The 15,137-nt window shown below is 42.0% G+C and overlaps 3 protein-coding genes across 3 annotated transcripts; 2 read left to right on the top strand and 1 right to left on the bottom strand.

Moving 5' to 3' along the window:
* Positions 1–348: 348 nt before the first annotated feature.
* On the top strand, positions 349–7,496 carry LOC108597044 (receptor-type tyrosine-protein phosphatase eta). The gene is made up of 16 exons (XM_017983343.2): positions 349–517; positions 1,971–2,192; positions 2,252–2,393; positions 2,448–2,560; positions 2,614–3,111; positions 3,171–3,329; positions 3,392–3,679; positions 3,741–4,343; positions 4,403–4,594; positions 4,763–5,233; positions 5,292–5,880; positions 5,936–6,135; positions 6,193–6,263; positions 6,320–6,454; positions 6,519–6,893; positions 6,952–7,496. The coding sequence occupies exons 2-16, from the start codon at positions 2,051–2,053 to the stop codon at positions 7,312–7,314; spliced, it is 4,341 nt and encodes a 1,446-aa protein (XP_017838832.1). The 5' UTR covers positions 349–517; positions 1,971–2,050; the 3' UTR covers positions 7,315–7,496.
* Positions 7,497–7,679: 183 nt separating this feature from the next.
* On the top strand, positions 7,680–8,846 carry LOC108595707 (splicing factor YJU2). Its single transcript, XM_017980991.1, has 3 exons — positions 7,680–7,770; positions 7,827–8,395; positions 8,454–8,846. Exons 1-3 carry the CDS (start codon positions 7,747–7,749, stop codon positions 8,794–8,796), a joined length of 936 nt encoding a protein of 311 aa, XP_017836480.1. The 5' UTR covers positions 7,680–7,746; the 3' UTR covers positions 8,797–8,846.
* Positions 8,847–9,355: 509 nt separating this feature from the next.
* Positions 9,356–14,507, bottom strand: LOC108594959 (leucine-rich repeats and immunoglobulin-like domains protein 3). The gene is made up of 8 exons (XM_017980093.1): positions 13,732–14,507; positions 12,919–12,990; positions 12,644–12,853; positions 12,439–12,582; positions 11,542–12,377; positions 11,127–11,483; positions 10,792–11,067; positions 9,356–10,731 (listed from the first exon to the last, which is right to left on the bottom strand). The coding sequence occupies exons 1-8, from the start codon at positions 14,505–14,507 to the stop codon at positions 9,656–9,658; spliced, it is 3,747 nt and encodes a 1,248-aa protein (XP_017835582.1). The 3' UTR covers positions 9,356–9,655.
* Between the last annotated feature and the right edge of the window lie 630 nt (positions 14,508–15,137).

Genomic DNA, 15,137 nt, shown 5'->3' with positions numbered 1-15,137 from the left:
CTACTCGTTTTTGTGGTGACTGAGTAAAGTGTAACTACTATAAAAATCACAGTTACTTAACAGTGCTTGATGAACTGATTTTAAAAGTAATTATTAAAATTGAGATTCATTGCCTTATGCTAACAATCAAAAAAAATTGTTTTATAGTCAATATTATTTAACTTTATTTTCGATAAGTGCTATCGATTACAAATTGTTGTAATCATCGATCGAGCATTTGAAAATGCACCAATGTAACTGCGCAGCGCAGCCCACATACCCAACACAAACAAACTTTTAAGTTTAGTATCTTTTTTGTGCAACAACAATTACAATGCACAGGCTATCGAAGTAAACTTTTTCTTATCAGCAGTGTGACACAGCCATGTGTTATTGATATTTGTTACGCCCAGTAGTCGACTAACTCTCAACGGATACGGTTATACATATTAAATATACCTAAACAAGATCCTTTTAATCGCTGACAAACTATTTTACGCGCGTTACGAACGAATAGAAGATAAATTTAAAGCAGCTTGTGAGTTGATAAAATTTAAAACTGCATAAATACTTCATACATCAACGGTGACACATTTAATTGAGTGAATAGCCAAATTATGTTAATAATTCGCCAATTATCTTATCAAAACTGAACGCGATTGCAATCAGCTGCCAATATTTCGCGGCCATAGTACATGCAAAGATAACGGTTCCATTTTAAGACAACCGCAACAATAACAAATCTGGGTCTACCAGTTGATATCTTACGATAATTTGATTTGTAACGGAAGCTTTTCCGTAACAGTACAAGTGAATATATTAATTTTATATGTAAGAGTGTATTTATTGTGCATAGTGGGACGTATTTGAGCAATCACTTGCCAGTGAATGGTTCTTATCAGTCCATAAAATATTTGTTGATATGATAAAAACAAGAACGCAGGCGGTGACCACTTCACACCATTGACTATGATCATTAATTTGTTATTATTAGCTGGCTTTACTTTTCTTTTTATATGTTTGCGTTCCAATTTAACGATTTGTGATTTGCTTAAACAAGCGAACATTGGAAATTGTCTTGTCAGAGAAGATAACAAAAAATGTCAACACTGCCGTTACTGCTATTAATAAAAATTGAAAAAATGTAATTTTATTTGCCTTAAAGTGTTCTCTGTCATAGTTACTGCTAAACAAAATTAGTAATTACCGGAGCTTGTGGTTTGATTAAAAAAAATACACAAAACGGAAAGTACGCTTGCTCTTCTGATTAGATTTGTGGCCATAAGCAGGTTGGGCCGCTTGATTTGGCAAAAGCTTTCAAGGGCCTATTTAAGAACTTGTAGAAGTGTGTGCGTCCTTAAAATTACTTTCAATTGCTTGCATTTTGAGAGTTTGTAAATATAGCGATGAACTGATAAGCTTGATACGATCCTATCTTGCACTTGGCATTGCGCTGAATTTCAGCGGTTAAATGATTTATTTATTTTTTATAATTCTTTGTGCTTAATCTTAAATTAAAAAATTCTATACGATTGAAAAGTAAGCATTCGTCGTATAAGTCGTGTGCTTTATTTATGGCAAGTCAAAGATATTAGTACGTTTTCAATTAGTTAAAGAATTTCGCAATAAACATAAACAATATTAATAATTTTGACAGCAGCAATAGCTTATGGCCTAATTCTTACTTTTACAACCTCTTCAAAAGCAAAGTGTTTTACATTTTATTTATTTTGCGCTTAGTTATCAGTTTTGAGAAATCGAAAATTGAAATCGAATTTGAAACGCAATCAATTGCGTACAAAAGACAGTTTTGATTGAAGTTCACTTGCTAATAAATACTTTAAAGTCACGCGTAACTTATAGTATTTGTTTTATCTTTAATTGTTGACACCCGAATGTTATTGATGCGCTTATTGCACCGTAACAATATGTGTTTGGGGCTTATTGTTAATAATTTGTTTACTTTTCAATATTCAATGCAAACCGGTTAGCAAATTCCGTTGGGTTCAAACTTCCGAAATTGCGGCGCCCTTCCCCACAGCAGCTGTAGCAATGTGGAACTAAACTAAAGATGCACAACAAACACGGCAGGAGAATTTCATTGCTTTATGGATATATTATAGCAGCGTTGTTGCTAGTCGACTGGGCACAGATCTCAATAGCACAGGCACAGGAGCTGACCACAGCAATATCAGCGGATGATCCCGATGATTGTAAGCTAACAAAATGTTTAATTAATTGACTTGCAACAAGTCTCAGCTTTTGTTTTTAGCTGCCAAAGTAAAGGTGATAAGCGCGCCCTATACGCTTAGCTTTAGTTTGGTGGATGAGGAGCGGGATAAATATATCATAGAGAAAATCAGCTGTAACAACGGGAGCGGCTCAGCGGTTGTAGCTAATGAGCAACATGTGTGGTAAGTACTAAACATAATTATATATGCTCTATTTAGTTAAATATATGCTTACAGCGAGGGCTTGCATCCTTGCACAAAGTACACAGCGGTGGTGACGCTAAAGCCCACAGGAGTCGAAGATGCAGAAAGTCTAAATGAAACGATTGCGGCCTCCACAGATTATAAGGGTAAGTACTGCAAAGTTTGAGTTACACATGTTAACTTATGTGCCAATTTACAGCGCCGCGCTCTAAGCTAACCTCGCTGGAGGCCACCGCCAAAAGCATACAACTAACTTGGGAGACAAGTGATCGCGCTTGTGTGCGCAACTTTGAAATATCCGCTGTGGCGCCGGATAATACTTTGTCACGGGCTGCCGCGAAGGATGAAAGCAGCTATACCTTTGAGGATGCTTGGTCCTGTCGCATCTACAATGTAACGCTGGAGACCAAGAACATAGATGGCAATAGTGTGGACAAGGATACGCAGCTGGTGGAAACGCTCTATTCAGAGCCAGGCGAACTCACGTTGAGCATAAGCAATCGCACGAATGGTGAGACGCGCATTAGCTGGAACGAGCCGGACAACAAAAGCTGCATTGGCAATTATACATTCATTTGGCGTTTGATTGACTGCATTAAGCCGCCAGAGATTAGCACTACGCTGAGTCCCGCGCTCACTACAGAGGATGAGCTGCTGCTCACTACAGTCGATATGAGTGATCAATATGGACCAAGAGGTGACTAATAACGCTAATTTATATATTTACTTATAATAATAATTACTTTGCTGGCTTAGGCGACTGCGAGTGGGAAGACTTTTCCAATGACAGCACGTTGAAGCAGTATCCACTCACCGATCTGCAAGGTTGTGCCCTACACAGCATTGAAGTTTACATTAATAAGGCGCACAATGGCACACCCAAAGCTGTGCAACAGTTTACGGCAGCAGAGAAGCGTAAGGCACTGAAAGTAACCAGCATGTGAACATAACCAAACCGTGCTCTTCTTCTTCTGCAGTGCCCAGCGCCATTACGCAGCCAGAGCAGGTGGTAAATGCCACAGAGCTGCGATGGCTTTGGTCAGTACCCAGTGATCATAGCAAGTGTGTGGCCAACTATAGAGTTAATATCACTGGTCCAATACAACGTAGAGGGAAAGCTAACAAGCCTAAGCTAACAAATGAAACATTTGTGGTATTTAGCGATTTGGAGCCTTGTGGCAACTACGATGTGGAAATTGTGCCCATTGCCTGGAATGGCAGCGAGGGCGCCAAATATCAAGGCAAGAGCAGTCTAAGCGAGGATCGTAAGTGACAAAAGCAAACACAATTCTTGCAATTTATATTTATGTCAGCTCTGCTTAATAGAACCCTCACAGATTTTGGATCCCACTTGGATACTCACTGCTACTTCCATTAAATTAAGCTGGCAGACACCAAGCTACGCAGACTTGTGCATTTCTGGCTATCGCTTATCTGGCTGGATGGATGTGGATCAGACTGTGGAGGCTCTCAGTCTTAGCACCAGCGAAACCACAGTTCTATTTGACAAAGGACTCATGGCATGTCAGGCTTACACCATACAGATTATACCCTTTACTCTGCAGAATCTTGACGGCGAGCTGCGTCAGGTTGAGGTCGAGACCAAAGCGGCACTGCTGAAAGCTGAAAAGATTACCTTGGATGTGGTTACCGACAGCGTCACTTCACACAGCCTAGAACTAAATGCTAAGAACAAGGACTTTGATAACAATTGCAATGTGATCTTTGCGAATTTCTCCTGCATCACTGGGGCAAATGTGAAATATCCTTCAGCTGAGAGATTTGTGGAAAGTCATCGCGATGGCGGCTTTCAGGCGCTGTTGGCACCGCTCTCGCCCAACACACAATACTTGTGCACGGTGAGGCTCTACAATGTGGCAGGATATACAGAGCGCAGCACGACCAGTGACGCCACAACAGCGCGTTATTGTGCGTACGAAAATTGTCTTAATTTTTGGCAGCTTTATATATTTGAGTTACATTTGCAGTTCCGGATCAGCCGCAGGATGTTAATCTGACGGCTAGCTCTAGCACAACCTTAACATTCGCCTGGAGGTCGCCCACGTATCCAAATGGTCGAATCCAATATTATCAGACATTTCTGATGCGCTACGAGGCGGACTACTTTGTGCCTAGCATTTGTGCCGCGATCGTCGAACCGCCCAAAACAGCTACAAAGGGTGAGTTCAATGAACAACTATCAACTCATCATCATCATCATCATCATCATCACATCAGCCATGCATCACTTTAGTGGATTCAACTTCATACATAAGTATTTAATGTGAGTAATTCCCACTTAACCCATTTAATTTTTATTCTCAATTTCAATAATTTCTCTCGTGTAGGAGGTGAATTGAATAGCATTTTTATCGAACTGTCGCCTGCGGTCAAATACATAATGCAAGTGGCGGCGCAGAATGAATTTGGTTTGGGTCAGTATACGGCGCCGATTATAGGTACTACCCGACCCGATGTGTCGAAGCCGGTAACCGATTTGACTGTCATATCTGGCGGGCCTGAACCTAGTAATATCAGCTACATTGCCAACGTGACCATCAATTGGACAGTGCCCTGCGAATCAAATGGCGAAATCGAGCGATTTGTTTTGCTTTTCACGGGCAGTCGACCTGATCAAGAGAACACCACGTTTAAGCGCTCGGTATTGCCCAATACGTGGAATGAAATGGGGCGCGTGACTTATGTGGAATCAAACCTTATGCCGGAGGTTAATTATGAAGTGGAGGTATCTGTAAAAACACACAATGTGAATACGCTGAGTATAAGCGCTAAAAAGGAATGGAAGTCCCCAGCGGGTCGTAAGTAAAAATATAAATTTAAATAGTAGTTAGTTTTGACTATGAGTTTTTCTTTAAGTTCCAACGGGCTTGGGTGATGACGTCAAGGCACAGATGCGTGTAAGCGCCACTGAAACAAATCATCCAACCAGCTCGGCCATAGTGCGGCTGCCGTTCAGCATTAAGAACTCAGATTCGGGTAATATTACCTATATAGCCTTGTTGCTGTCACAAAAGCATTGCGCAGGCTTACCTGACATGAGATTTGACGTGCTACGCTCCGGTGAATGGCCAAAGGTAAAATCTTGGAATGATGTGGGCGGCGAATGCATTTATCAGTATCAGACCACGCCGGAGTTTTGTGCGTTTGAGAGCAGCAGCAGCAACTTGCGCGACAGCAACGACGATGATTTTGTCTTCACCATTGGTGTGGACAAATGTCCTGATGCCAACAAGCCATACTGCAATGGACCACTCAAGGCCAATACAGAATACATGATGGTTGTGCGTCTCTTTACAAGCTCAGGTTACACCGATGCGGCGTTGCTGGAGTTTAAAACGGACGCTGCCATTAAGGTTACACTAATCTTAATCAGCGTCTGTTCTTGTCTCCTCTTGGCCATTGTGCTGAGCTTGCTGGTGCTCTATGTGCGTAAGCGCATGGCGTGGTAAGTCTGCAAAGAATGTAGAAAAAATTAGAATTATATTAAAATTTCATTTAAGGCATCGCGACTCAGTGCAAGGCATAGAAGATCCTTTTGGCAATGTGACGGCCAATAACTTTGCCATATTCAAGGATGACATAGTCAAGCCCGAAAAGCTCACCAAAGAGTTTAAGGAGATTAATACGGTGGCATTAGAGGTAAGCTATGCGGCCTCTGAGCTGGGCTCCACCAAAAATCGTTATGCAGACATTTATCCATGTAAGCTACAGTTACATTATTTACGCCACATATGTTTTAAATAACTCGTATTTACAGATGATAAAAATCGTGTTATATTGGATATAGACACGGAGGGCTCTGACTATATAAATGCTTCCTTTATTGATGTAAGCCTAATGTTTGTTATTTAATGCTTAGCATTTTAAATGTTGTTATTTTTTAGGGACACTCACGCAAAAAGGAATATATTGCTACTCAGGGCCCAAAACCGGAAAGTGTCATGGATTTCTGGCGCATGATCTTGCAACATAATGTACACGTCATTGTGCAGGTCACAGATTTTCAAGAGGGCAATAAGGTTAGCTCAAGCAATATATATTTATAATATTTGTTTATTAAACAATGCTTTCTCGTTGCTTTAGATTAAATGCCACAAATATTATCCGTACAATGTGCGTGGCCTACGGGTCAGCATTAAATCCAAAGAGTCCTTTGAAGTTTATGATCGTACTGAACTATCTGTGGTGCATGAGAAATATGGCTTAAAGGAGAAGGTTATACACTTCTTTTTCAAAAAATGGCCAGATCATGGTGTGCCCGATGACCCCACGCATCTGATAAGTTTTGTTAAAAAAGTCAAGGCTGAAAAACGACCCAACTACTCACCCATTGTGGTGCACTGCAGCGCGGGTGTTGGACGCACGGGCACTTTTATAGGCTTGGATTTGATTATGCAGCGTCTGAAGAGTGAATCGAAGATAAATATTTTTGAAACTGTCAAGAAACTGCGCTTTCAGGTAAATATTGTCAACTCTGCAGTTGCCATTTTCTTGTACATGATTTTGTAATTTATAGCGCATGAAAATGGTGCAAACGCAACAACAGTACGAGTTCCTATACGAGTGCACCTATGAGCTGGTCAAGCACAAGATACCGCGAGCAGGACTCAAGTTGGAGCGGCGACCCAAAGCAGATACAACGCCTGCGCAGACTTCCATAAAGAAGGTTAAATTCCCGGATATGGACGCGGAGGCCGCAGTACATGATGCACCTGATCCGGCACCCAATGGATTTGAAAATACAGCAACCAATCAGATGTCCTTGCGACTTGAGAGCTCTGGCCTACGCAAGCAAAAGGATTTGGATTCCTTGGCCGAGCAGCCTGAAAGGAATAGCTATCAGCGACCCAACAGTGGGAAGATTGATTCAGCTATATGATTGTACGGGCACTTTGTGAAATCCTATCCTATGTACATGTGTATATAATTGTATATGTGTCTATTTATTGTATTTTACATTATTAATTTAGCAGCAATAAGTACCAAAGCAAGTGCATAACGCAAATAATTAGTTAAGTGCAAGTAAAAAATAATAAAATATCACGAAAATTACCGGGTGCTGGAAATGCCTTGTTTTAATCCAAATATAAAGTTGAAGCTGTAACATTGCTAACTTAAAATATCGGGTTTAAAACAAAACCATTATTTTAAACAAAGTGCTACGAAACAGCTGTCTAAGCATCGGTAATTATATCGATAGAACGAGTCTTAGAGCTGACAAATCATCGTTTGAGCGAGTGTCATCTCTAAACAAAACCAAAACACAAAACGTTTGTTGGCATTTTTGTTATCTTAAAAGAAAAGAGCTAAAATGTCGGAGCGTAAAGTCTTAAATGTAAGTATGAACGAAAATGGAATGATAATAACATAGCTAACCTATGGATTTCTTAGAAATACTATCCGCCGGACTTCGACCCGTCGAAAATTCCGCGCATGAAGCTGGCCAAGAATCGGCAATATACTGTACGATTGATGGCACCCTTTAATATGCGCTGTAAAACGTGCGGCGAGTACATATACAAGGGTAAAAAGTTTAATGCACGCAAGGAGGATGTGGAGAATGAGACATATTTGGGAATACGCATCTATAGATTCTACATCAAGTGCACGCGCTGCCTGCAGGAAATTTCTTTTAAGACAGATCCACAGAACACAGACTATGAGATTGAAGCGGGTGCCACGCGGAATTTTATGGCGCTGAAACTGGCAGAGGAGCAGGCCAGACGAGAGGAGCGTGAATTACGCGAGGAGGAAGCAAATAATCCCATGAAGCTACTCGAGAATCGAACCCAACAGTCGCGTAATGAGATAGAAATGTTGGAAAGTCTGGAAGAGCTGCGAGATTTAAATAGACGTCAACAAACTGTGGACTATACAACTATGTTGGAGCAGTTTAATCCAGTGGAAACAGAAACAGAGCGGCTAGAGCGAGAAGAGCGGGAGGACGAGGCATTAGTCAAGTGCGTACTTGTTGCTGCTTTTGGGAATTTTTGATCTAATCTATATACTCTTTTTTAGATCTATTAGCTTTCGTAGCAAAGCGGAGGGCGGTACACGCATTGTAGCTGAGGAAATCATTGAGGAGGTAAAGGAGGAATCGGAATCACCCACACCTGCCAAACTGTCAAAGCAAGGTGCAATGTTAGCGCCCATTGCCACTAAAGTGCCTAACACGCAGCCTTTGGTTAAGCGTAAGACACCCTTGGTATTGGTTAAGCCAAAGACAGTATCAACAGGGACAAGTGCAGCTCCAGCTACAACAGCAAAACCTACAACAACAACTACTGAAGCTGGCACCTCCAAGCCCGCTGGCTTGTCGCTCCTATCCGCTTATAGTGACAGCTCAGAGGATTCCAACTGACCTTTGCTTTGCGTAAAACATTTTGCATTTCACACGTGTATTAATAAAGATGTTGCTTTTGTATTTGTAAACATAAAAGCAATTGTTTTTAATGTAAAATATGTAATAGTTGTTTTTATAAATTTTTATTTAAGTTTCCTTTCACTTCAATTTGTAAATGTTCTTACACTGTAATTATTTTATATGTATAAAGACAAGGCCAATTCATAAGGCAAATTTTATATTAAACATTTAGCTGATTTGGTAATTCAAATTTTAGCAATGCAAGCAAGACACAAAATATTACGCAAAAATTAAATTTTCATACATACTTCATAGCCGTTTTCGTGGCAAAATTTGTAACTTACAAACTACATGCTTAATTATTTTAAATAAACTAATTACTAGAGTATGTGGGTGTAAACATATATACAGTGGGGACTGAATGCATGATTTATGGTAAATATAAGGCAAATGTAAGAAAATAATAAATAATATCACAAGCGAAAACAAATAATATAATTAGCAAATGTATATATATATCAACTATATACTTAACATTAATTATTCATATTCAATATTATACGAAGACACTGGTATAAAGTACATACATACATTTAATACATATACAACTATGTAATCCTGATGTATGCATGTGTGCGAAGGCTATAGCTAAGGCCGTTGTCATGTTTTACTTTTACTAATTATAAGTAACAGTCTTTGCTTCATTTTTGTTAGTTTCCATTTTTTGTTTTTGGGTTAGGCTGGCGGGAGGATTTGAATTTATTTTTGGCAGCAGCGAGCGTGACTTTATTAGCAGCCCACCAAAGCTTAAATTTTTGGTTTGTTTTGGTTTAATTTGCATTTTGCAATTTGGTTTTTAAATGTCCACTGTGGTGGACTGCTTATAGTCAACGCCTGGACTGCCCAGCTGCAAGCTGCATTTGCTGCCGACGCCAACGCCAGCGTAGCCCTGATTGTTGTTGCGCAGGAAACGCTGCTGCTCGGCTGAGCTGCTGTTGAGTTCATACAGCTCAAGATCATCATACTCGGAGACGCCCAGTGCGCGTGTGGGTGCAAATTGTAGCTCTGCATCCTCGTCATCATCATCATCATCGTCGTCATGATCAGCGGCCGCTGCATTGCGTTGACGCGGCAGCGCAAGCACAAAGTCCTCTAGACTGCGCTTGACAGCCGCATCGGAGCCTGTGCCCGAATCCTTGCTGCTAAGATGATCCTGCTGCGCCTCCAGATCGCTGCTCTGCTGCAGATAAGTCAATGTCAGTCCCTGCTCCAGGCAGCGCTGCTCATAGGACGGCGTCGTTGTCACAATAAGGCGACTCTGTGTCTGCGCTTCACCGCAACCCAAATCCGCCAAGCTGCGCGGTCGCAGCTGTGACTGCTGTCCAGACGGCGGCAGACCATCCAACATCAACTGCGACTGATGTGGCCGCAAGAGCGTGCGATTCAGCGTTGTCAGCTGCGTCTGATCCAGCTGCTGACTGTTGCTGACAGCATGGGTAGTGCTCAGCTGGGCCTTGCGTCGCTGATAGCGCAGTGTGCACCAAATGATGCAGCTCCCGAGCAGCAGACAGCTAAGCGTTATTACTATAATGCCCAAGAGCATGACATAAAAGTTAAAGCCCTCCTGCACCACCACAAGCTCCGCCAGCAGCGTCAATGTGAGTGAGTTGTCCGTGATTTCGCAGCGATAGTGTCCCGCATCGCTGGACTGGGCATTCACAATGACCAGCAGCTCCTTGTTGTCGGTAAAGTAGTAACGCTCCGCGTCAGTTGCGGTAGGTGAATTATGCAATGGCTTGTTCTCCTTGAACCACTTACGAGTGGTCAACTTCGAGTCCAGATTGGCAGACTCTGGTGTGAAGCACTCCAGCACTGCAATGCGTCCCACCACCACCTCCTTATGCACCAGCGGCAGACTAAGCACCGCTTTATCTAAAATTAAGTCATAATTATAATTGCCTGCGTTTAAATTTGCGCGCTGACTCTGCTTACCATTAACCAGTAGCGTAGCATTCACTTTAATTTCACCCGCTGAGCTCAAGGCGATGCAGGTGTAGATGCCCGAATCGCTTGGCTTGGCATTGGTTATAAGGAAAGTATTCTCTTCGCGCAGCAGACGCTTCTCGGTGGCAGCCGAGAATATCGTAGCACCAAACTTTTCCAGCGCTAATTCCGGCGTTGGATCACCGCTGGCGGCGCAAACCAAACGTGCTGTCTCACCTGGATCCAAGGTGATATTGGAGGGCACTTGCAAGAAGCTCGGATGTGCTGCAATATATGAATATATAAATTATAAAGTCAAACAATGTGCTTGTTGTTGCACTTACTGCCTATGGAGATTTTAAATTTCTGCGAATAGGTGGTGCCAAACGCATTGGACACCACACACTGATAGCGACCAGCGCTCTCAAAGCTGACATTGCCCAAATGCAAATAGCCATAGATAGTTGTCTGATTGGTGCTGGGATCGTGATGAATCTGCGTTTCAGTGCTGGCGCCATCGTGCGCCGTCTGACGCTCCGGCACGTGCTGATTGTCGTGGCGCCAAATGATCTTGAACTCATCGGCGGCGGCTACTACGGCCGCTGACGGTGAGCTGGCGATGCATTTCAACGTAATATTGTCGCCCTTGACAGCCAGCTCATTGCTGGGCTCTTGATGCAGCGCTGGCTTGGGTGAATCAGCTGCAAGTAAAGCTTAATTAGCATAAAAAATATATAATAGTAAATAACTTGTACTTACAGCAAGCGAGCTCGGCATCGCTTAGCCTGCGCAGCTGATGATCCAGCAGCTGATCGGGATAACCACAGACTACATTGCCGAGCAGCTGAGCTGCCTGCGAGGCAAAGCGATTCCTCAGCCACTGACGAAACCACGTCAAGTCACAATCGCATATAAAGTTATCGGATTTAAAGACAAGCTTCTTCAGACTTAGCATATGGCCAAATGCGTTGGGCTGTATGCTGGCCAAGGCATTGCCGCCTAGATTAAGTGTCTCCAAATTGCTTAGACCCGCCAGCGCCTTGCTGCTTATTTGTTTTAGATTATTGCCATAGAGATCAAGCACACGCAGCTTGCGCAATGATTTGAACGGCGCTGCAGCGGACTGATCCTCTATTATCCAAGCCAGACGATTGCGACGCAAGTTCAGCTCCTCCAGATTCTTGACACAATCAAAGGTATTCTCCGGCAAATACTGCAGCTTGTTCTGTGCCAAATTCAGTGTCCTCAGGCGTTGCAGGCAATCCAAATGCTGCGCCTTAAACTCACTTATGGCATTATTGCTTAGATCTAAGGATTGCAGCGATTGCGTAAACTCCAAAGTGTTTAGCTCAATGCGTTGAATGGAATTGTTGCTCAAGCCCAAATGATGCAATTTCGTCAAATTGAATAAACAGCCGCGTGACAGCGAACTAATCCCATTGTGATCCAGCTCAATGTGCTCCAGATTGCGCATAATATGAAAGACGCCAGTTTGCAAGGCTTTGATGTTGTTGGATCTGAGTTGCAAACGCTGCAGCGCAGTCAAGCCATGAAATGTAGAATAATTGATTTCCAGCTGATTGTTGTTGAGCGCACTAAAAATAACCAAATAACAATTGATTTGACTAATTATAAGCAAACAATGCAAACACTTACAGCTTCTTTAGGCGAGTTAAGTTCCTAAACACGCCATTGGGCAAACTGCTCAGACGATTGCTGCTCAGCTCCAGCTCCGTAAGATTTCCCAAATCCACAAACGTATTATTATCCACGCTGGCAATCTCGTTGGCATTCAATATGCTGCAAAGTTAGAAATATAAACATGTAACTAAATTTTTAATTTAATTAACTTTCTACTCACAGATGGGCCAGCCGATTGGGTGCCAGAAATATATGCGCCTCCAAGCTGTGCAATTGATTCCTGCTCAGATCCAACCACTTGAGCTTGGGCAGCGCGGCCAGCGCTAATTTTGAAATGCGCTGTATGCGATTGTTCGCCAAGTTAAGTTGCCTCAATGCGACCAGACCTGTAAACTTGGGCATCACATCCAGCTGATTGCGTTTTAAAGTGCTAAACAATTGAAATGTTTTATTTTTCCATTTGCCATATATATTTTTTATGATTTAGTTACTTACAGCTTATGCAATTCCGGTAAATTGTTTATTTCCAGCACTGTGCTATCGTTCAGTTTATTGCTAGCTAGATGCCTGGCATTAAAATAGAAAACAAATGTAAGTAATTATGCTGCAATTTGATAGATAAGGTTAAGGGTAGCAACTGGTATTAAGTATTGATGTATTGTTGACTTGATGACTGGCGCACAGTGCATAATTTTGCATGCATTTGGCAGTGCATTAAATTGATTAAAAGCGTGCGCGATTATATCGCAACCCCCATAAAAAAGCATAATATACAATATGGAAATTGTTTGCCGACTCTATGCGACTTTAGTATGCGCTATTTGGCATTGACTATGGCCAGGCGAATAAAATACTAGTCAATGGAATTACAGTCAATTTAAAAATATATTGTATTCAACAGTCTTATTGTAATTCAACCAAAAGGTATTCAAATAAAATAGAACAGAATTCCAATTAGGATTAATGTATTTAAATCTATAAAAAAACCACTGAATACGAATAGAATATATTTTTTTTATACATTTTTCTTTATCTATCTTAAAGATATCTGTATATCTCAAGAGACTGCGACTATCTACGTCTAGAGCTTATCAATTGACGTCAGTGGAGATTGACAAAAACGTTGTAGAGCAATTGCTAAAAGGCCTCTGACTTTTTTATTTCCTGCACGCTTTAAGGGAAACAAACTTGACTTGCATAAATTTGCAAACATTTTCAGATTACAACAATGAAATTCAACAACTGCCAACTGGGGGTTGTTATTGTTCTTGTTGTTGGTGTGTATGTATAACGGTGTTTTCTACTTACAGCGTTTGCACATAGCTCGGCAGCTGTGGCACATGCTCCAAATGCTGCTTGTCACAATCAAAGATATTATTGAGGCAATTACACTCTTTGGGGCAGCTATTGTTGTTGCTGCGATTGTTGTTGTTATTTTTGGCATGCGCCGACTCAAAAGTTGCTGCGGCCAGCGCACGCTCTGCCTGCTCATATTGTTCGCCATCGTCGGCAACAAAGCCGTTGGTCTCCAGCGATGTGGCAGCGGCTATATCAGGCGGTATATGCTGCGCGGTGAAGCTTTCATCCGTCTTGGCCACATCGGAGTTGTCGTCGTAGTCGTCGTCCCGCAGCGGCAGCGAGTAGTGTTGACGATGGTTACGCGCTCCAGCTCCAGCGCTACCACCACCAACACCGTCCTGGTTGCTCTTGGAGAGCATGGCAAAGAGTTGCTTGTTGTAGCTGGCGCCGTGAGATTTGAGCAGCGTGCTCAGCAGCGATGCGGACGCTTCGCTGGAAGTTGAGTCGTCGTCGTCGCTGTTGGCGGCAGAGGGCGCAGCTGCTGCGCCTGGTACATTGCTTTGACAAATTGTTGTAGTTGTTATCAGCAGCATGCACGTAATTAGCAATAATTTATTGATTTTATTAAAAGCATTGCTTGTTCTTGTACTTTTCGTTGTTGTTGTAGCACAATTGCAATTATCATGGATTGTTGTTAGTGCGTTGTGCTGTTTGCGTCGCCGTCGGCGCCGTCTCCAGTTGGTACTCAACGTTGCGAAGCGTTGCAATAGCAATGAAATCGTCATTTGAAATATATTGTTGTTACAGTTGTTGCTATTATTATTGTTTTTACATATTGTTTGTCGTTTTTGATAATTATAAAACTCTGCTGCGGCTTCACAGTCCTTTGTCTTTGCTCTGCCGCGCATTTGCTCATTTGTTTTCTTTATAGCTAAAACGTGCATTTTGCTGTTTTTTTCTTGTTCTTGTTATTCTTCTGCTCGCTAAATTCGTTCATTCAGTATTCAAAAGTTTTGCGTGCGCTTTTGCTGATGCCGTTATTCCTCCTGTGCGGCGACGCAGTCAACAGCAACGGCGACGTCAGAGTCGCCAGCGGCCAGTGTTGTATAATACGTTAGCATCGTAAGGGCTGCGCTGCAAAGAAATAAAATCAGTTAGCATTTGAAAAATAGAAGCATAGATGGCAAATTTGCAATATTGCAACTAAACATTCTAATATTGACAGCAGTGCCTCAATAAATAAATAATAACTGTTTATAGCAGAGCAGAGTTTGCGAATTTAATGCTCATTAAATTAAAATACGACCGGATGTTTTTGTTCACAATACAAAAAAAAGCGCAAAGCCAACGATTTATAACACAAACAGTAACAAAAACAACCAAAGACAGCATCTCAGTGGCTCGTGAAATGAACA

This window comes from Drosophila busckii, chromosome 2R, assembly GCF_011750605.1.
Source record: "Drosophila busckii strain San Diego stock center, stock number 13000-0081.31 chromosome 2R, ASM1175060v1, whole genome shotgun sequence".
In the NCBI taxonomy this organism is placed as follows: domain Eukaryota; kingdom Metazoa; phylum Arthropoda; class Insecta; order Diptera; family Drosophilidae; genus Drosophila; species Drosophila busckii.
Note: the sequence above shows the minus strand (reverse complement) of the source record. Positions and strands in the feature narration are given on the sequence as shown.